The 21,260-nt window shown below is 51.9% G+C and overlaps 1 protein-coding gene across 13 annotated transcripts in view; it reads left to right on the top strand.

Annotated features, from left to right (window-relative positions):
* The first annotated feature begins 600 nt into the window (after positions 1-600).
* Positions 601-21,260, top strand: part of PIP4K2B (phosphatidylinositol-5-phosphate 4-kinase type 2 beta) — a 26,907-nt gene continuing 6,247 nt past the window's right edge. For 11 of the 13 annotated variants that reach the window (XR_014230382.1, XR_014230383.1, XR_014230384.1 and 8 more), the window contains exons 1-9: positions 601-920; positions 10,327-10,424; positions 12,627-12,723; positions 16,741-16,893; positions 17,667-17,813; positions 18,170-18,208; positions 19,584-19,697; positions 19,951-20,209; positions 20,610-20,713. Coding sequence is in view for 1 of the 13 variants with exons in the window: in XM_082331855.1 (XP_082187981.1) it covers positions 744-920; positions 10,327-10,424; positions 12,627-12,723; positions 16,741-16,893; positions 17,667-17,813; positions 18,170-18,208; positions 19,584-19,697; positions 19,951-20,209; positions 20,610-20,713 (1,188 nt within the window). In the remaining 12 variants the exon portion in view is untranslated. Of the gene's footprint in view, positions 921-9,330; positions 9,407-10,326; positions 10,425-12,626; positions 12,724-16,740; positions 16,894-17,666; positions 17,814-18,169; positions 18,209-19,583; positions 19,698-19,950; positions 20,210-20,609; positions 20,714-21,260 lie in introns of those variants that run through there. The other 2 variants (XR_014230393.1, XR_014230392.1) reach the window with 2 other exon arrangements.

The following is a 21,260-nucleotide window of genomic DNA, read 5'->3' as shown; positions in this document are numbered from 1 at the left end:
ATCCCAGCGCCTGACTCGCTCCGGCCCGCAGGACCCGGCCCCGCCGCCGCCGGTGCCGCCGCCGGTGCCGCCGCCACGCCGGGCCCCGCTCCTCGCCCTGTGAAGGGCGGCCTGTGACGTGCGTGGCAGCCCATTCATAATTCCAGGCGCCTTGCTGCTTATTGGCCCGTTCGGAACGGGGCGGGGACGTCACGCCAACTGGGCCAGACCATCTCCGGGGAGAGGAGGAGGGAAGGACGCTTTCTTTCCCCTCTCCTTCTTCCTCCACAGTCCTTTCCGTTGTTCCCTCTCTCGGCCCAAGCCCTGCTGCGCTTCTCCCCGCTCCTGCCGCGGGTTGAGTCGGGAAGGGCCAGCGCCCCGCTCCTTGCCATCCGAGGCTCCCCCTCCTCGGCCAGGCCGTGGTACCTCCCGCTCCCCGCCTCCTCAGCCCTCCGCCATCTTGGCGCCTCCTCAGAGCGGGGCCGGAGCGCGCTCCGCCGGCCGGAGCGAACCACCGCGGGGGCGGGGTGGGGGGGGCGGGGACGGAACCACTGCGGCAGGGACTGGGGGGGGACGGCGAGGGGGAAGCCAGCGGGTCGGGCCGGACCAACGGGCAGGGGCTGACAGGGGCGGGCGGTACCACTGGGGAAGGGGAGGGGGGCGTGTGCCGGGCCGGGCGCAACCATGCGGAGGCGCTGGTAGGGGGGAGGCCGGGGGAGGGGGTTCGGTCCGGCTCCCGGTGCCGCTGCCGGTCGGGGTCCGCCATGGCCTCGAACTGCGCGGGGGGTTCCTCGGCGGGGGGCGTCGGGGCGGCGTTGGGTTCGGCCCTCAGCGCCAGCAAGACCAAGACCAAGAAGAAACACTTCGTTTGCCAGAAGGTGAAGCTGTTCCGGGCCTCGGAGCCGCTGCTCAGCGTCCTCATGTGGGGGGCCAACCACACGGTGAGCGCGGCCCGCAGCGGGCCCTCCCCGCCCCCTCCGCCGCGGCCCTCCTCCCCCGGGACGGGGCCCTCGCCAGCCCCTCGGGACGGGGCCTTCATCCCCCTCACCCCCCTCACGCCGGGCCTTTCCCCTCAGCGAGCGCCCCCGTCCCGGATCGGGCCCTTCCCCTCTCTCCCTCAGGCAGGGCCTTTTCCCGCCCCCCCCCCCCTCAGACCAGGGCCCTCGCTCCCCGGATCGGGCCCTGCCTCCCACACCCACTTTTCCCCCCTCAGATCGCAGCCTTCCCTCCCCCTGGCATCCGTTCCCTAATCCGGGTCCTTCCCTGGATTCCCACTCCCAGGGCACCCCGGTGTCCCCCTGGCCTGGGGGGTGCCCGCCCTGCGAGGAGGCTGCCCCTGGGGGCTGCTCCTTCCCGCCCGTGTCCCTGTCCCTGGGGCTGGGGCTCCTTCCCCAGAGCATCCCCGTCTCTGGCCAGTTTGGGTCCCCCCCTGGAGCCGGGTGTCCCTCCCAGACATCGCCTTCCTCATGCCCTGAGTGGCTTTAGGCTTTCCTGCTGCTGGAGACTTCTCTTGGCCAGAGCATGGCTGCCCCCTCACACCCACCCGTCTGCCTGTGTCCTCTTCCCCAGCACCCTCCCCTCTCTTTCCCAGGACTTGGGGGGGGGGGTGGTGGTGATGCCATTTTGGTTTGCATCCCTTCGTCTAGGGTGCTGTTGCCCTGGCACACCCCCTCCCTGGCACCGGAGGCCCTGAGGACGCTCAGACACCCACGGCGCTGTCCCCTGTCACAACCCCTGGCGTTCTCGCTCAGGGCAATCCCTATGGCCCCATAATGGCGAGGGGACTCCCACATGTCACGACCCAGAGGTCCCACGCGCCCGGTGACAATCCTGTTCCTCGGTTGGCTGTATGAGGAGAATTACACGTGTTTCTCTTCTCCGTCCCAAAATATAAAAAGGTCTTTTTGGCCCCATGTGTCCAACCTTGTCTCCCTCTGACTTTAGGCTTCAGCTACCAGAACTCAGGCCACGTATGTCCCCCGGCCTCTCGGCCTCAGTTTCCCTGGGTTGGCATGAGTCTATAGGAGGGAGCTGGGAGAGGGTCCCTTGGAAATGTCAGTGAAGGCTCAGCTCTTTGATCCACCTCCTTTGACCATCTTTATATTTTTCTCTTGAAAATTCTCCCTCGTCTGTGATGGCAGGCGCAAATCTCATACTGGAATTGATTTGCCACTGCTCTCTGGATGCTGTTCTGGAAGAATATTTATGTGGTCAAAGAATTCGGAAACCTCATCCCTTCCTAAATTAATACGCTTTCAGAGCTTAGACACCTATTTCTCCAGTGGATTAATGGGTGTTTCCTAGAGAGTGAAAGGGATTTAGGTTTAACTTTTGCAGAAACAAATAACACACACAAAAAATTAGAATTGTATTTCTAGCTTGCCTGATGATGGAGTGAAAGCTTCCAAATGTAGTTCAACACAGCGCTGTCTTTCTGAGTCAAAGGATGTTCCAAGTCTTGCTGCTCAGAGCCTTGCCCAGGAAGCAGAATAATGAATTTAATTGGGCTTTGCTCAGTGGTGCTATTAGGAGCCCTGAAGAAATGGAAATTGGTGGGATTCTTCTGATTTTCATTTGTGGCCTCTTGGGGACAGTTGTTGCTTGGTGGCAATTAGCCTTTTTTTTTGTAGCTGTCTGGGTACTAGGAATCTGGCAACTTTTTTAGGCACTGAATCAGGACAATGTAAGTTTAGGAGTACTTGGCTGTGAAATATTTAGGGAAAGGGAGGAAGGCAAGCTGACAGTTCTGTATGAACACTGAGCTAGTAATGAGATTATGTTGGATGCACGTTATGAAGAAATTGCTTCCAGAAAGGAGGACGGTATCCTGAGGGGCTGGGAAGGGGTTTAGAAAATTTCAGCTGTGACCTCCTCACCCTTGGAGAGGCATCCAGGATTTCCTAACAAATTCTTGCCGGTTCATTTTCCTCCACCTCTCTGCCACCGATCTCAGTCTGCGTTTGGGTGAGCCTTGGGAGTGCCTCGGCGGGCCGGTGGCTGGTGTGGCCATGCTGCAGAGCGGGCTGCGAGCTGAGGTGGCTTTATTGACTCAACACATGAGCAGCTGCTCCTCCTGCTCTGCCTTTGGGAGATGATGTTGGTGCCCTGGTTATGTGGGAAGTGGAATTGCTTATGTGCTTCCAGCAGATGGGTCTGGACAGTTTCGAAATATTTTCAGGGGTATCTTTGGGCTTTGTTAGAAGATCTTCTGGGGGGTTGTTTAATGTTTGGCTTCTGAACCATGGTTTTACAAGGAGGGATGAATCCTGCATCTGTGGAGCCCTGCCTTGGGATCCCTGCAGTAGGAGGGGGAGAAAACTGCTATCAGCACAAACCATGAGGCTGTGCCAGGAAGATTCTGTCAAAAATACTTGCATTAGAGATGAACTTTTTCATGGACAAATCAAACAAACAACCATTTTATGCAATCCACCATTTCTGTTGACTGAAGAAATTCCCTGGGGTCCATTAACGGAGTCTGGCAACAGTTCGGCCCTGCCTTGTATTTAATCGAGCTTGTTAGCAGCTGGTGTGAATACAGGCAGCGATGGGTCTGGAGAGGATCAGGAGCAATGGTGTTCGCACACCAAGAACAGGAACTGGTTTCTGGAACGCTAGTTCTAAGCATTTCTGTTTAAATAGCGAGCTGGGTCTTGGCTGTCCTGGTGGTCCCCAGCCAGCGTTTCAGCCGAGTGAGTCGGGATCGGGGTGGGGCTGTGGCTGGTGTAAGCCAAACGTGGGTGGTATTAGTCCGACAGCTAAATTTTGAACTAGAAAACCATGGAGGGGAGAACTCGTGCAGATAGGAGAAGAAAGTGGAGTCGCAGAGGCTGACCCTTGATTTCTGAGTTATCTGTAAGGCAATGTAAAATTCGGCAAACGTGGAGATGGTTCCTGGGGAAGCTTTGCTTGCGACTGCTGTTGTCATGGCATTGGAAGGGGAGATGCAGCTCCTCGGCGTTGGTTATGTGCATGGTGCTCCATACGCGCTCTCCGCGCCCTGGCTGGAGTTCCCCGGGCACGGGAGCTCGCCAGCGGCGGAGGGAAAGTTGTGATGGTTCTGGAAGGGAGAAGCCATCTCGCACTGAACAGCAAGATGAACACGGCAGTGTTGTGTGATGCTCTGGAAACCATAGAAACGGTTGTAAGGTGCTGATTATACAAGGCACTGGGATCCCAGTGAGTTCGGGGGTTGTTGGAGAAGTGACTCTTGTTTCTGTTCGTGAAATGAACGGGCGAGTTCATACCGGCCGTGATGATGCCTCTCTGGGTGGCAGTTCATCAACTGGAAATGATCCCTGGAGCTCTGTGGATGTTGGCAGGGACAGGGGGTAGGCATAAACAAATCGCATTTTTGTTGAAATGGGTAGATCTCTTCTGCTGGCGGTGTGGATCTTGCCCGAGGCAGCCTCCAGCTCTCCAGAGGCTCCAATACTGGCTGAAGCACCAGCCGATCTCCTAGGACCTTTAGGAGTGGTGCCAGCCAGTACACAACATAGCTATTTAGTATTCAAGTGAAATAGCAAAATTGGGATTTGCAGCACGCTTCTCCCTTCTCTGCAGTGTTGTTTTTGGTGTTGCCATGTTAATTCTAGCCAGAGCAGCATCTGCCACATATCAAATGTTGAAGTCCTATAAATTGGTACTGGCACAGGGTAAACAGCATGTATTTGTCCTTTCCAACACTCGCTGTCTGCTGTGGCTCTAATTGACCTCTGGAGAGTGCAGCATATGGCGATGGCCATGATAGCCCCTGTTAATGATCGAGGCTGGTGGCTCTGAACTTCTTATCCTGGGATCTCCTGTTAAAATAGAGATTCCAGGAGCCCTTTTCCTTCCTGGGGTATGGAGGGAAAAGATTTTCCTGGGTAGTTCAGTGAGGAAAACGGGGCTCGGTTGCCTGCTCTGCCACTGCCTCGTGGCCGTGGGTAGGTCGTTTAACCTTTCCATTCCTCAGCTCTTGTTTGAACCAAGGGAGGCGATAGCTCTGCCTGCCTGCAAGCGGACGGGGAGGACGGATGCTTTCCAGTGGTCCTGAGGCCGTGCAGACGCGATGGGTGACAGGCTGCCCTGCGCTGGCGGGGCAGCAGGGTAGCACTGACTGATCCCTCTGCCTGTGACGCAGCGTTGTGCTGCAGCTCCATCGGGACACGGGAGTGCTTTCCAGCAGGCTCCAAAGTACTTTGTTCAGGGAGAGGTGGGTTCGCTGTCACTAGGGGATGCTTTTTTTTCCTCTTAAAGCATGCTGGTGTCCCTAGAGCGCCGATAGAAATTATTGACTACAAGATTCATGCTTCCATAGCATTGCATGGGGGTTTTGTGAGCTTGGATACTGATTAATCATGCTCTAATTCATGGAAAATCCTATTTTTTTTTTCTCAAACCGTTGCCCAGTTGCTGTACTGTGTTAAGCAGCAGTAAAGTTTTGCTGCAGATGTGGGTTTGTCTTCATGCTAGTTAAAGTGATTTTGCAATGTGTCTTTTACCTACTTCCCTGGAGTATTATAAAGTTTAACTAATGCTCACGAAGTACTTTGAGATGCCTGACTGAAAGGCTTTGAGAGGAACAAAGTATTTTTATTTTCCTGAGCAAATTCCTGTTGTAAAGAATCCTAGAGAGTAGACTCACACACTCCATCATCTGGATCTTGTTAGTAAACAAATTGCATTTTCCCATCAATTTACTAATGGTAATTGCCACTTTGAGGCTACAGTCAGGTTTTGAAACAAAATTATGCCTGGCCCATTCGTTCTAACAGCTGTCCCTGAATGACACAGAATATTGATGTGTCTTTTATTGAAAAAGGAATTGGCTTTGGTGGGGAAGACAAATTATCAACTACAGATAAACCCAGAATCGTACCGACTGGTGTTGCTCAAGAATTCAAGTGACCAGGAAACACAAGCTGAACAGACGGAGGGGAGGTGGTATTTTTCCAGCCCTGTAAGGCCAGGGGTGGCTGTAGACTTCTCAGCGGCGTAGGCAAAAATGAAATCTGCTGACTGAGGGTGAAGGGCCTGGCCACTCCTGCGGGGGGAAGGGGGAGCTGCTGGCTGGGAAGCTGGAGAAACAGCGGAGCTGAGCTTGCTCTTCCTCTGGCTGCTGGGCAAATAGAGGAGGAAGGTGGTAGTTGCAGCTTTGGGGAGATGAAGGTCTTCTCTCCGTCACCTACTGCTGATGCCCCAAGCCCTGGTCCCTCCTTCAGTGGCATCAGGCTGCCTTTTCCTCCCGGGCTCTGGCTGGGATCGTGGCTGTTTTGACACACCAGGCAACCTGCTGCCTTACCTCTCTCCTTGCTGGGGTGACCTCCGGCCACACCAGGCTGCTTGCCTTGCTTGGGAAATTGCTCCTTTGTTCTCAGAATATGGTGAAACCAGCAGAAAAATGTGAAGCATCTCTTTCTTAGTGCCCCTGCTGTTGTCTAGTGAAGATGTCAATTGGTTTGTCTAAAATATGTCTTGGTTTTAAATCCTCTGAGCTCCAGCGAGATCCTACGAGCCTGGTGCGTGTCTGAGTCTTTTGTCAGGCTGACGGGCTTGTGCCATTCACGCCGTCTGTGGCCTGGGGAGGGGCAGGACCAGTGTCTTATGTCTTTCTGCAATATGCAGGTGACAGTGGCAAAATGCACTTCTTAATGGTGCTTTCAGCCTGGACTGGTCCCTGTCGGGTTGTCCGTGTTTTCTACCCAGTGCGGGAATAGAAAACTCCTGGCATAAGAGGACTGTGCAAAAACATGGGCTTATTTTCAAGAGGATTCAAAGGCAGATTAGGTCTAAAAAGCTGGATGACTTACAGAAAACCAGCATCATGCTGGGTCTGGAGACAGATCCCTGGTCTGAAGAGCTTGCGCTCTAAATTAGCCATTCTTAACTTTTTCCGCTTTGGGAACCTCTAAAGCCTTTGTAGTGGAGATGTGGAAATACCCAAGGCGCAGACTGCTGCACAGCACGGACCTGCTCTTCGCAGTTGCCGTGCTTCTCAAAATAGCCGTGACCCCTGCGGTGAGGGACCGAGGTGTGCGGCTGCGGTGCTGTCTGCTGCTGCACCTCTGCTCTCTGCAGCTGCCTCTTCCACAACAAAGAACCAAGCCCAAGATCTCGCTGTCCATCTTGTGGCCAGCACCAGCCCCAGAGATCTCCAAAGCTCCAGGTACAGGCAAACTTTCTACAGCTGGGTGACATCTCTTTGTGGGAGACAGGCAGGTCAGACCCGTGGGCACGGGCTCCCCAGGAGCCAGGGTTTGCTGGGCACCTCGTTGCGATGCACCTTGCTGTGACCTTGCCTTCTGTAGCATAAATACACAGAGACACGCACTCTGCTATATATAATCTCCTGCTACACGCCTCTCCCTGGGGAGAAGGCGAGAGAGCAAACATGTGCCAGGCGTTAGTCACGTTGCTCTCGGAGGCTGCTCAGATTCCACCATGATAAGCACAGGAGAGGATCCCTATAGCGCGGTGCTGGCTGCTGCTTTCGTTTGGGCAAGGTCTCCTAGTGTTTCACTTGGCACCGTGCTGCAGGACCTGGCCCGATAAGCCTTAGGAAGGGGCACTGGGTGCTGAGGATTGTACTACGAGAAGGGAAAGGTTGGGATATCCCTTTTCCAAGGCAGTGTGGGGTTTTCCATTCCTCTCCCTTTGGGATCCTGAGGAAAGTGTCAAGCGTGGGTGTTACTGAGGGACCAGAGAGTGCACGTCCCTCTTGCTTAAAAAGCAAACAAACAAACCAACAACAAAACAAACACACAAACAAAAACCCCTAACCAAACCCGGATTTGCTTTCAGACTGGTGTCAGGAGCAAAGGCCCAGTAGCCATCTGACCAAGAGCTGCCTTGAGCGATGAAGGGCAAGCTGTCAGTACTGGGACTAGAAACAGCCAGTTCAGCTTTTTGGCAGCGATTCTAGTCCCCAGCACAAATCCCTTCCTTCTCCCATCTCCTCCAGAGCCAGAATCCCGAAGCATCCAGAAAGCTCTGCTGTACGCAGCTGGAAGGGGGAAAAGGCTTCTGCAGGGGGGATTTTTTTGGCTGTCGTCAGGCTGTTACATCTTGGGAAGAGTGGGGGCATCTTTTAAATGAGACGAGGTATCCCGGCGCACCATTTCTGCCAGTCAGGAGACTTGCAACAGGTACAACGTTTGCTTTGAGGTTTCTGCTTTGGCAGAAATGAGGACATCCAGAGACGTCTTGACATCTCACTTTGCTAACATTTGTGTCTGAATTTCTGGCAGGGAGGAGACAATCTCCAAATCGCTGTTCCCTCTCAGCCGTCAGCACCCTTCCTCCGCTCTGGAACAAGCTGATAATAGCTTGTTTGTGCCTTACCCACCGCCGAGAAGAGGGCTGAGAACAGGCGTGTCTAAGTAGCTGTGCTGTCGGGCTTCCCCTCCCGTTAGACAGCAATAATTAGTGGCTGGAGGCAGCGCCTCTTTCTTGATGCAGAATTAGCTGTTTTCTCTTCCCCCCTTCACCCTGAGGGGAAATCACTGCGTGGGGCTCTCTGATACAGCTCCCTGCAGCAACTGGGAGCTGGACACCAGGATCTGGGAGATCCCTTCCTCGCCTGCGGTCCTCTTGCCTTTCCTCTCTCCTAGCAGCGGCTCGAGGAGCGGCTCAGTGCAGGATGGAGCCTTTAGCTTAAGCCGGGGGGTGTTGGCCTCCCTGCTCCATTGTGATTACAAATGATGGGAGGCGTATGACATTATTTATTCATTCATCTGTGCAGCATTCTCCATACATCCCAAAGCACTTTATGGGAGTGCTTAATGCTCCTCAGTGCTGCTATAAAGTAAATACAGGGAAGGGCTTTAAAGAGCACCTTCTCTGCTCTTAACAGAGCGGTGGCCGGTTTACTTTCCGCTTATCTGTTGTGTGGGATGACTGTCTCTGAAAATAGTCATCTTTTCTCTTTGCAGTGTGTATGTGTCTTTCTTTCCAGTCTGACGTTCGTTAAATCTGGTCTGTTTTTTCATTGGTAATGATGGAGAAGGGATGTGAAAAATACGTACCTCATCAAAGGCTTGCTCATATAATTAGACAGCTCACTGCACATCTCCAGAGCTGGGACCTCCTTGGTGCTTGCGGAGTTGAACTGTGCCACAGATCCTGCTGCGGAATGGCTCCCTCACGCCTCCTTTCATCTCCGCCTCCTTGGAGGAGATGTGCTAGCAGCTATTTGGACAGTATTGTGTGTCCTGTTGCACGCAAGGAGCGGGGAATCCCAGAACTGGAGTCCATTTCCTTAGGCTGACGGCTTGGACCCTGTTCCCAGTCAGCGGGGAAGTGCTGCGTGCTTTCCAAGCGTGCTGGAAGTCACTTGACCTGCCTACGGTTTTGGTGTTGGGAACAGACCCCAGGCCTGACGCCTAGCCAAACCCCGCTGTTGCCAGTGTTGCCTGCTTCTCTCCAGCATTACCTGCTTGGCACGGTAATTATGGGAATGGAGTTGTAGTGAAACTGCTTCCTAAATCCAGCGTGTTAAGAGCAGCTCAATTAGATGGGATTCCTGTGAAGTCCGTGTGAATGAGTGACACTGGGGCCATCCTCAGAAGAGGCAGCTCAGAAACGTGTGCCTCTTGACCTGCTCTTGAACGCTGGCACGTCCTTGTCAGTGCATGGTCTTGTCTGGAGCAGGGTACCAGATACAGTCCAGAGGTGGATTTTTTCTTTTTTTTTTTGGTTACTATTGATGCTTTCGCTGCTGGGTGCTGTAGCATGAGCCTGTCTGTACAATAGTAGCTGAACGTTCATTCTTCTCCTTCCTTGTATTCCTGTGGCTGCCACACATGACTAAGGAGCAAAAACAATCTAGTGGAGTGACTCATCCCTTTAGAGAAGGTGGGATAAGAGCAACAAGAGACAGCAAGCACAGAACAGCATCCTGCTGTACTGCACCAAAGCTACCCAGGGTCTGTTCTGGCTGGCCACGTTGAAGCCTTTGGTCAGCCGTGATTTGTAACAGTGAGAACTAATGAGAAATTGGCCGATGCAACATTTCCTAAATAAAGGCAAAGGTGATTTGTTTAAAACATAAAATCTGCTATTTCTTGGTCTGTAGGTTTGTCTCAGTTCTAAGCTGTCGCTTGTCTGATCAGTGGAAGGTGAACAGATGAAAGAGCCGCGGCTGGCTCGGGAGTGCTCACCACAGGATTGAATGAGATGCTTCTGTGGCTTGTGACCACAGTGTTCTCCCGGTTGCTTCGGCACAGCCAGTTGCTCTGAAAGTCTAATGAGTTATATTGCTTCAAAAGCAGCTTCTGGGGTATTGGGCATCCCCCTAAGCCCATTGACGGTAACTGCAGGGCGGTGGAACTTGGGTTTTGAGTCTCCCTTTCCTTTCTCTTTTAGATCAACGAACTCAGCAATGTTCCCGTCCCTGTCATGTTAATGCCCGATGACTTTAAAGCCTACAGTAAGATTAAGGTGGACAATCATCTATTCAACAAGTAAGTAGGTGCTTCCCAACAACTTGTTTGTCTCTATAATTAGAGCTCTTTGCTGTGAGGGAAACTGGCATGCTGAAGGCCTTCTGGTTTGTTCCCTGTTGTAATGCCAAGAGGATCTGGGGCGGCTGGGCACATGCCTGAGTCTGTGCCCTGCCCAGACCACTCGGCAGGACACGGCGAGGGGTCAGTCTGTCACTGGGATGCTGTCTTGTGGTTTGGTTTATATCCTTCGAGTGCTGAGAAGTCTGGTAAGGCCAGGCTCAGAAGTGGCACTACTTAAAAACAAAGCTAGTTACACGTAGATATTCACTCGACTGGGTAGAAGACAATTAATATTTTAGCGTTCACAAACTGTAACTTGTCCAAAGTCCTAGGGCTGGAGTTTGCTGCACATCTTGGTTATTGTCCTGGTTTCAGCTGGGATAGAGTTAATTTTCTTCCTAGTAGCTGGTATAGTGCTGTGGTTTGGATTTAGTATGAGAATAATGTTGATAACACACTGATGTTTTAGTTGTTGCTAAGTAGTGCTTAGAGTAGCCAAGGACTTTCCAGCTTCCCATGCTCTGCCCGGTGCACAAGAGGCTGGGAGGGGGCACAGCCAGGGCGGCTGGCCCAGACTGGCCCAAGGGCTAGTCCATACCATGTGACGTCATGCCCAGTATATAAACTGGGGGGAGCTGGCCAGAGGGCAGCGACTGCTGCTCAGGAACTGGCTGGGCATCGGTCGGCAGGTGGTGAGCAATTGCATTGTGCATCACTTATTTGTATATTCTTTTATCATTGTTATTATTATTTTCCCTTCCTTTTCTGTCCTATTAAACCGTCTTTCTCTCAACCCACGAATTTTACTTTTTTCCCCCAATTCTCTCCCCCATCCCATTACGGGGGGTAAGTGAGCAAACGGCTGGGTGGTGTTTAGCTGCCTGCCGGGTTAAACCACAACAGTTAGGCACAAAACTGATGCAGGGCTGTCTCCTGACTCCTGCCGCGCCCTGCCTGGGTGTCCCGTCCTGACCAGCGGAACCCAAATCCCAAGACCATGCAGGAGAAGGCAGGAGTTCGCTGTCCGTGGCCTGCTACGTTCCCTGTCTCTTTGAGACTGTTCGCAGGAGACAGCCCTGCAGCTGTGTTATACCCTGACCCGTGGGGTTTGTATGGAGTTGCCCCCTTCTCCTTTTCCCAAAAGATCAATTTTTGGAAGCTCTTTTAAAGCCGTGGTTGTGACTGGTGCTCAGGGCTGTGTTCTCCAGCCTGGCTCTGTGTGCGTGCAGGTCTGCGGTGCTCCCTGATTAATGCTTCATTTCCACTAAGTTTCACAGGGATCAGCTTTTGAGAGTGGGAGTGTGATTCAAAAGTTTGTCTTCTCTGGCACCTACAATTTGCAGTATCTGCTCTTCCCTCTTCTCCTACATAGATTTTCGTTTCCCACATATTGGTGCAAGGGATTCTCATTGAGAATGAGCTAACGAAATCTCCCACTGTGTCCAAGCAGGACCATGCTCTCTGCTTCTTCCCTCTGGGCAGAATAAGAGCTCTGGTAGGGAGTAGCTGCAGCATCCCTCAGCGACGGGGAGCGTTATCTGTTGTTGATGGTACTGTGCTCTGGGGAGGCCCTGTTCCCGGCTGGCGAGGCCTGGCAGCAAAGCTCGCTCTGTAACAGTTGGGACTGGTCTGGAACGTGCCAGACTGGACCTGAGTCATCCCCTCTCCTCTGCGTTCCGGGTGAGATGGTTTGTCTTGTGTTGACCTTTCTTTTGACGCACGAGTGATCCGATCTGATCTGAAATCAGAGCCCCCCCCACCCCATTCCTCCAGCTTTTCATCTTAAACAGTAACAGTGTGTTGCAGGGGGCAGCTGTGTTACTGAACGGAACAAAGCGACAAAGGAGGAGGAAAGAGAGAAATTATTCTGTCAAATCTGTGCTTGTGACGGGGGAAATTGTTCTGTAAGACAGACATCCTCATCCAAAGAGCCTGTTAGTCAAAAGCTGGATCCTGCAAGCGTTTCTGTGAACAGATGACTTTTGTTGGCATCCAAAGAAACAAGCTACCCTAACGAGGGTAAACACTTGCAGAGTAGGGCCCTTGTAGATAGGAGGGGGCTTGGATATCCTGGGGGGTTAGCAGCGAAGTGGGGGAAGAATTGAGTTTGGTTTCACAAGCTGATCATTGCACAAGAATCTCTTTTCTGCTTTGCCCTAGGGAAAACTTGCCAAGTCGCTTTAAATTTAAGGAGTATTGTCCACTGGTGTTCCGAAACCTCCGAGAAAGATTTGGGATTGACGATCAAGACTACCAGGTACCGTCTCTTCTCTCCCTGCCCTCCTAACACCTTTCCCTAGGACAAAATAACCAACCTGGCAGAGAAACTACGATATCAACATTCTTGTGTGGTCAGTTTTTATGGGCTTATAATCATGGTTTGAATGGTTTTGCCATAACCCTAAGGGCCACCAGCAATGGAGGAGATCTTGCTGTGCCAGGCACTGGGCAACTGCAGAATGAAAAGATGGTCCCTGCTCCAGAGCGCTTGGAGTCTAGGCATAAAATAAGAGGCAGCAGATGGCTGCAGACAGGCGGGAGCTTGAGGATAACAATGATCTAGTGCAGAACATCTGCAAGGAAAATGAGTCTGTCGTGTTTTTACAGATTCGGGTGCTGCTTTAACCGAGTGTGTGTGCCAAGCATTGGTGCTGTTGAATTGGATTTATCAAGCTGGCCGCTGCTTTAGGACGCGGCCCCTAAGGCCAGAGGCTCAGACTTGCCTTGGAGGGGAGAGACATTTTCTTGTATTAATACTGCTGGGCTTAAATCCAGTGAAAGAGAGATGTCGCAACTCTCGCTGCTACAGCAGGGCCACCCTTCCACGCGCAGCTCTTAGTCTTTCGCACGCAGGAGATGTGTAGTAGCAGGCTGCATAGAGACCTCTTAAATGAGGGAAAAACCAGTGCAGAAAAAGAGGGTGGCTTTGATAGCTGCGTGGCCTTTAGCAGGCTGAGTGTTAGGTAATTAAACCCGGTATCTTTGGCACTCCGCTGCAGTTGATAAAGGCTGGCAATGCGCCAGCACTGGCTGGTCGAGGGCTTCATCTAAAATATTCACTGGAATCCACCAGCCCAGAGCGGCACGTTAGCGCTGGAGCGGCGGCTGAGTGGTGCAAGCTTCTTGCTCTCTCCCTTCTTTGCTTCATGTACAAGCCCAGCCACGCTCCCTGCTGCCTGTGTTGTGGGGAGAGGAGATGGGAGCAGAGCTGTTCCTGCTAATCCCACCAAACTGCTTCCTCTGGCAGTGTGTGTGTGTGCCCACGTCCACATACATCTCTGTATGCGCCCTCCCCAGGTGTGTCAGAATTCTCCATGATTGTATCTGGATTATTGCCTGATCTCCCCCTGTTTCAAGGTTAATATAATGAAGAGATCTGTTTTCTTACTCCAGCTGCATGGCTCATTGTACTGGTGAGACACTGGATCTACTCGATCCAGTTTCTAGTCTCATGTGGTATGGGGCAAGGAGCAGATGTGTAGCACCTGCATTCCATCCTCTGCCCCGCGTTCCCAGACCAAGGCGGGAGCGTGCTGCTCCCTCCGTGAGAAGGGGTGACCTCTGAGGGCACCGGGATCGGTGTTTGGGGCTTTTTGCTTCTTTGTGTAACTGTGTCTCAGTTGCCTCTCTCCTGGCTGCCAGGGCCCATCCTACTCTGCTGCCTGTTCTCAGGCATGCTGGGCACTCTGAGGGTGTTTGCTCAAAGTGAGACACGTTTTTTGAGCAGAACTGACAGTCGTCTTTGCTTTTCTTCTGCAAGGAGCCGGCCATCCCCAGGAGGAAGAGTAAATGCTGGCTGCTGCCTCGTGGCTGCCTGTCGCGGCCCTGGTCTGGGTGACTGCCCGTCTGCTGACGGAGACAGAGCTGAGCCCGGCGTTAGGAGGCAGGTGCCGCTCTTTGTGCCTGTGTGCGCTCAGTGCCTTGTAATTACCTGCGAGCCACGAGCTGCGCACACGGATCTCTTCTGCTTGTGATGGAAGATCTGTCTTGTTTTCAGGACACGGCTGCTCAGTCCATGCTTTTCTTGAGCACGTGCCTGTTTGTTAGATTATTAATTTTATTTTTTCCCTCCTACCATCAGGCCTGCTCACTAGGCAGCGATGGCGTTTTGCCAGGACAAGCAGTGCCATTGCCTCCTGCTCTGTTGACAGTAGTTCATGCCAGGCTGTGTCTGGCTCTTGAGGAGGCTGCTTGGCCAGCGACACCCTGCCCCTGGGGCTGGCTGTACCAGGGAATCCAGGGAATTACTTTGTGTGCTGGCTTCCTCCGTACCCTTCAACTGTACTTGCATGCAGTGAAGTCATTAGCTCCCAATTATTTTTTCTCCCAGTCCATCCGCTGTAGTATATTTTAGAATTTTTTTTCTCAGTTTCTTTTAAGAAATGATCAGAACCATGTGAAGGAACTTACACAGAAGCACCCACAATCTTGTTGGTTCTCAATACCTGGTTTATCATTTATGCTTTACCTGTTGCTCTGAAGAAGGACTTCTCCCATCTCGGGGGTAGAGCAGCTTGGCTCTTTAAAAGTGTCCAGCTAGAACAGAAAGCAGAAAACATTCATTAAGCTAAATTCAGGTGGGTAAAATGTGATGGCTTGAGTGGGAATTGAGCCAGGATGCTAAATATAACACCCGAGCTGTGGAAGAGGTGGGAGTGACAGGAAGGGAACAAAGTAAACCTAAGGGCTATGAATTTGGTAATGTCCATATGTGGTCACGATTTCTGCTTCCCATCTCCTCTAGAAGAAAAGCTCTGTGGTTTTGAGGTGAGGGGTGATTAAACTGTGTAGCACAGACTCATTTGCAAATGTCAGCAAGAAGCAAGGGGGTTTTTTGTTTGCCTTTATTTTCCTGACGGTTTTTAAAGCCATTGGCAGGAGTAGAGTTTTTCCCCTGCTTCATTAAAGTTTTAAAAGCTTTAAATGCTTCATTCTGAAAGGAAACCTCTCGGCTCACTTGCAGCGTGACACGGTAAATCCCTCTTTCGCAGCAGGCTCTGCTTGCCTGCGTGTCTGCGTCTGCAGAAGAGCAGGCTCCCTCTGCTGTCTGCTCTTCAGAGAGCTGAGGGAAGAAGAGAACAGTATAACTAGCAGCTAAAAAAATACATCATGAAACACATTGTCCAGCCCTGAGATCCTGAAAGCCACATCTACCTTGAGCTAAAGACCACTATCCAGGTGTCGGTACCACTGTTTCAGAGCACCGCTCTCCCCATATGCCTGCGCCAGTGGCAAGGAAACGCTAGTGAGAGCCTGTGCTGTTGGTTGACAAAATGGCTTCTGAGCAGACGCTGGCGACTGGGGTGGTGGAGTTGGAAGGCAGTTGCTGAGAAGTGGTGGAGGAGACAAGCAGGAGACTGGTGACCTGCTTGGGTCCGTCAGGAAGGTGTGAAGAGCAGTGGCTCTAACAGCAGGATGAGGCTCACAGCAAGTCCCCCTACCTGGGGAGAAGGATCGGAACAAAGAGCTCATGTGGCTCAGGGAACACGGTTCTGCAGTTTGGATGGGATGTTCCAATTGTGCTGCAAGTATGAAAAGAAGCTGCAATGTTTCGTTGCTAAGGGTGGAGACAGGGATATAAAGACAGATGCTGCTGGTTGTCGGAAGAACAACCAAGCTATTTATACTCGCAATCTTTTTTGTCCAATTGTAAGAATAGCAGAGGCTGAGGGTGGCTTTTGGTGTCAGGGTGACCTGTAAAGAATTCGCAAACAATGAGACTTTTGCCAGTTTAGACTGCCTTTTGGTGGAAAAGAAGGCAGGCCATTTCATTCATTTTGTTCTGTTTTTCCTTAAGTCTTGGAAATACCCTGACAGTTCTCAGATTCCAGGAGGAAATGCTAAGAAGTCTTGGTCTGTGTATATTGCCTCCTTAACAACTCATTAGTAAAAAGCATTTTCAAAAATGCATGCCAGGTGTTGGAGTAAAACAGGTAAACACATAGAAGGCCCAGATGAAAGCTCTAAACTCCATGTCCAGGCTTCTAAACAGTGGGGTTAACCTCAGTAGTGCTGAACACTCAAGGATGCTTGCTTATTAACGGTCACAGTTGGAGTGTGTCTGCAAGCGTGCTCTGAAGCTTGGCCAGGACGCTGTCACTGTCAGAAAGGTGGAGCACAAAGTCTCTGCGATGTCTGTTGTTCCACAGCCAGGTTGTGGAGCTGGCCCTGGTCACCCATGTCTCATCTGCTTTCCAAGACTGCTCTTCTTTATTCTCCAGGGAGGTGGCAGCTCCTGCCTCTCCTCCCCACTTTTTTGTTCTGGTTCCCTCAGAACTCGGTGACACGAAGCGCCCCAGTGAACAGTGACAGCCAGGGCCGATGTGGGGCCCGGTTCCTCACCACCTACGACAGGAGGTTTGTCATTAAGGCAGTGTCGAGCGAGGATGTAGCAGAGATGCACAACATCTTAAAGAAGTACCATCAGGTACGGTGAGTCTGGAACCCTGGGAGGGGAGGTGGCAAACACCTTGGGGAGCATCTTGTGATTTGCTGGGGAGCTGGAGCTTGGATTCACAGTGTGCAACCTGGCAGAGCTTGCAAATAGCTTTTGCAAAAGAAAACAGTGCTCCTTAGCATCTGAGAGCCGGTTATGGCACAGCTGCCTGCTTCTTCACGGTGCTGAGCCCCTTCACAGCTCGCCCTGTTCCTTACATCAACGAATTATGGATTGCTGGTACCTGAGATCTGTAAACATGCTCCTAATTCAGTCCTTTGAATCAGGCTTTCCAGACGGACCGGGGGGAGACAGTTACCTGCAGCAGGGAAGGGGAGACAAAGTGGGACAGCTGGAAATGTTCTACCCCGGTCCACGTTATCTGCCGGTCCATCTGCTCTTTACTTTCAGATACACTCACGTAACCACAAGAAGTGAAGTTAGCCAGTGCCAACAACAGGCTCGCCCCGCTGAGGCTGAGTGATGGACATGCACGCCTAGCCTGTTACAGCAGGCTGGACATGCACACGCAATGGGATGCTCTGCCTCAGCTCAGGGCTGGAAGATTCTTACAATGCCCTAACTTGCTTTTCTTGAGACCCTAGGAGCCATTTGCAAACCTCCTTTCCTTTCACATCGGTGTCAGATGGCTGGAACTCGAGGCTTCGCTATCAGCTTCTTGCTGAGCTTGTGTTCTGTCAAGAGATCGGTTTTGTGTGACAGTACCGTCTTTCTCTGCCCTTCCCTTCCCCGCTCTCCTCCAGTTCATAGTGGAGTGTCATGGGAACACCCTCCTGCCCCAGTTCCTTGGCATGTACCGGCTTACCGTGGACGGAGTGGAAACGTACATGGTGGTTACCAGGAACGTATTTAGTCACAGGCTGACTGTGCACCGGAAATACGACCTGAAGGTGAGTGTTTGGAGGGCAGTCACGGGGCTGAGAGCTCCTTTTCCGGGAGGGTGGGAGTTGGTCTCTCTGACACCTATTGGACAAGGTCCTGGGCTTTGCTTTTTGTTCAGGGGCTTGGGGGGCTCTGGACGGGGCTTCACTTGAGGCTCAAATGTTGTTCCATTCCCCCCTCCCAAGTGGCCTACGCTATACTGGGGAGTTCTGTAAGTCTATCTCAGGCATGAAAAAGGGCTTGAGCACTGATTTTAAAAATACTTTCATTATTTTTCTGCATAAAGGAATTAAATGTTGTCAATGAATTCTTCGGGAATATTACACACAGTGCAGCAATGCTCTTTTCTTTATTCTTTTATCAGGGCTCAACAGTATCCAGGGAAGCAAGCGATAAAGAGAAGGTATGGACCGTTCCTGGCCAGCCTTTCCTTCCTCCTGGTGGCTGGAAGCAGATGGGATCCAACTGACTTCCCTTTTCCAAAGGGGTATTGAGCAGGGGATATTAAATGGGCCCTGAGTGATAACCTGCTACTGTCCCACCTTTCAGGCTGTGCCCAGTAACTGCTCAGGAAGAGCTGGTGCAGATCTGGTGCTGCCCTGCCCTGCTCTGTTATGTTGACACTACCAGGAGCGAGGGGAACTTCTTGGGGGGCAATCCCGCAAGTACCAACACCCACATTAGTGCAATGGTGTCTTTATGGAAGGATTTCTTCATAGCGCTCCCTGTGTCCCAAACCGAGTCAGGTCAGCAGCTAGCTTTTGCAATAGATAATTTTATAAGCCAGACCAGCTCCTCTCAGATTCTTGGCATATCTCAGCATGTTTGTAAGTTTGGTTTTTGGTGCCGTTAGGGGAACTTAGGACTAAGAGTCCTGCCCCTGCAAAACCTTGGCTGTGATGCTGCCATGAAAAGTCCCGTTGAAATCACAGCAGTAACTCATGGCACTGCACGTTTTGCACATGCACATGGGATTTTCACGTTTGGGAGCACAGAGTAAGTCTACGCCAGCCTGCCCTAAAATTAGATCTCTGGCATGAGCCAAGGAACTCCCATTTATACCGAATGCTCTGGCGTCAAGGCACGGCTTCATCGTGCCCAAGTGTCCCCAGCTTGCTGGCTGTTTACTCTCTGGTTTTTCTGCTTATGCGGTTTGTCTCAGACCATTCATAGTGATCTATATAAAGCCACCACGCACTCATATGTCATTCTAAGAACAAAATCATTTAATTCCCAGTTGCACAAAGGGGTTGTATGTTCTTCCATATCCCTGAGAATCCTCAGGGCCTGCTGCAAGCAGATTCCTCAAAAAGCAGTGGTTTTAATTTTTTCCTCAAGTGTTCAGGGAGAGAAGCATTTTTTTTTCCAAGCCCTCACCCCTTCCGCCCAATCTGAAGCCAACAAAACGCGTTTCTTTTCTATTCTGGGAGCTGGTTGGACCGTCGCTGGCTGGAGCCCAGCTGTCAAGCTTTCAGCCTGCAGCACATCTTTCCGGCAGTCTTTAAAGTTGAGTTGCTCTCTGTGTCTCCCTTCGGTTTCCCCCTAGGTACAGCTCAGCACATGGATTCATTGACAAATACTGTGCTCTGCCTGATGCCATTTTCATCCTTAGCGGGCAGGATGAGCCACTTCACCTTAGAAACAGGCAAAAGATCCTGGTGTAACCCCCCACTCGATCAGAGTCTCTGTGCAGTCAACATATTGCTAACGGATCAGCGTACCAGCCCTCCCCCAAGAAGCAGGGGTTTGGAGAATTTGACGCAGGCTTTTTGTTGCAGGCCAAGGATCTACCAACGTTCAAGGACAACGATTTCTTGAATGAGGGTCAGAAGCTGCATGTTGGAGAAGAGAGTAAAAAGAACTTCCTTGAAAAGCTGAAGCGGGATGTGGAGGTAGAGTTTCCTGGGGGACAGCTTTCACTCCCATAACTGGATCCTCGCTGTGGCCTCTGGCTGAAGGGGTGCAGCAGTGCCTGAAAAGCAAGTCATTCCTAGATCAGTCAAGCAGTTACAGTCAGGGTTATGCTGAGAGCGGTGGGCATACGAGCTCACTACAGGCCTTTCTTAGGGAGATATTGGCAGGGTAGGACTGAGGATTTCTGCTTCCACGTGGATGCTGTTGTTCTCACTCATCTCTTTCTCCCAGTTTTTAGCTCAGCTGAAGATTATGGACTACAGCTTGCTGGTTGGGATCCACGATGTTGACCGAGCAGAGCAGGAGGAGATGGAAGTGGAGGATCGGGCAGAGGATGAGGAGTGTGAGAACGATGGTCTCGGAGGCAACCCCATTTCCTCCTATGGCACACCCCCTGACAGCCCTGGCAATCTCCTCAACTACCCTCGCTTCTTTGGGCCTGGAGAGTTCGATCCTTCTGTCGACGTCTACGCCATGAAAAGCCACGAAAGTGAGTATCATGGAATATTGCCCTGAAGAAGGTCTGGAGGGCAGAGGTGTCCTGTGGTCTGGCTGGGCTAAATGGAGCGGGAGGACTGTCCCCAGGGAGAGAGAGAGAGAGACCCTGCCCCGCGTCTCAGGATCCTTTGCTGTGCAGTCCCTCGTTGCGGATGGTGTGAGTTGGAATGGGTAGAAGTGATGCTTGGAGAGTAGTGGCGTGTTCAGAGAGCGTGTGGGCCTCTGGTGTGCTGTTTCCAGTCATTCTTCTCTGCCCTTCTACAGCCTCCAGCTGCCTTGCTTTCTCTGCTAGTTGCATCAAACCAGATCTGCCGTATATTTCTGAAGGAGGGGGGTGCAGCTGGGCTTTGCTCACAGCTCAGGGTGTGCTAGCGACTCTCTTGCCTTGCTAGGTGCCCCCAAGAAGGAAGTGTACTTCATGGCCATTATAGACATTCTTACGCCATACGATGCGAAGAAGAAAGCTGCACATGCTGCCAAAACAGTGAAACATGGGGTAAGCAGCCTGCCACCCGCAGGGAGGATGGGCTTTGGGGCTTCTGCTTTGCCTGCATGCCTGCGTGCGTATGTGTGATGTCTCCTGACACTGATTTTTTCTACCAGTATGGAAATTCTCCAGTGATCCTGTGCCCAAGAACAGCTCTTCCCTCACTCACTGTGTCCTCAGACTGTCTTGGAAAGGCTTTCCCTCTGGTTGGTTGGAGATGACTTGCATTTACATCCCAGTTTGGGAGGCGCTCCATTTCCCTGGTGTGGCACCAACAGCCTCACAGAGCGGGAAGGGACCGGCTGCAGGGAGACATACTACCCTGCCCCCTTCCTGGGGCCAGTCCTCTTCCCTGGCAGCAATCCTGAACTCCCCAAAAGGGCTTGAAAAAAGCCCAGGTTAGCGGGGACATGGAGTTTTTCATGCTCCTTCCAAATCTCCTTTAAACCGTGAGGAAACAAATCCAATGCTTTGACTCGGTGCTCTGCAGAAGATCCAGCTGGAGCTAAAATCAGTTTCCTTGGGGATCTCTCTAGACCTCTCTGGATGTTGTTTT

The sequence above is a fragment of the Platalea leucorodia genome, assembly GCF_965183815.1.
Source record: "Platalea leucorodia genome assembly, chromosome: 22".
Lineage (NCBI taxonomy): Eukaryota > Metazoa > Chordata > Aves > Pelecaniformes > Threskiornithidae > Platalea > Platalea leucorodia.
The sequence above is the reverse complement of the archived record's forward strand: the minus strand, read 5'-3'. Positions and strand labels throughout refer to the sequence as shown.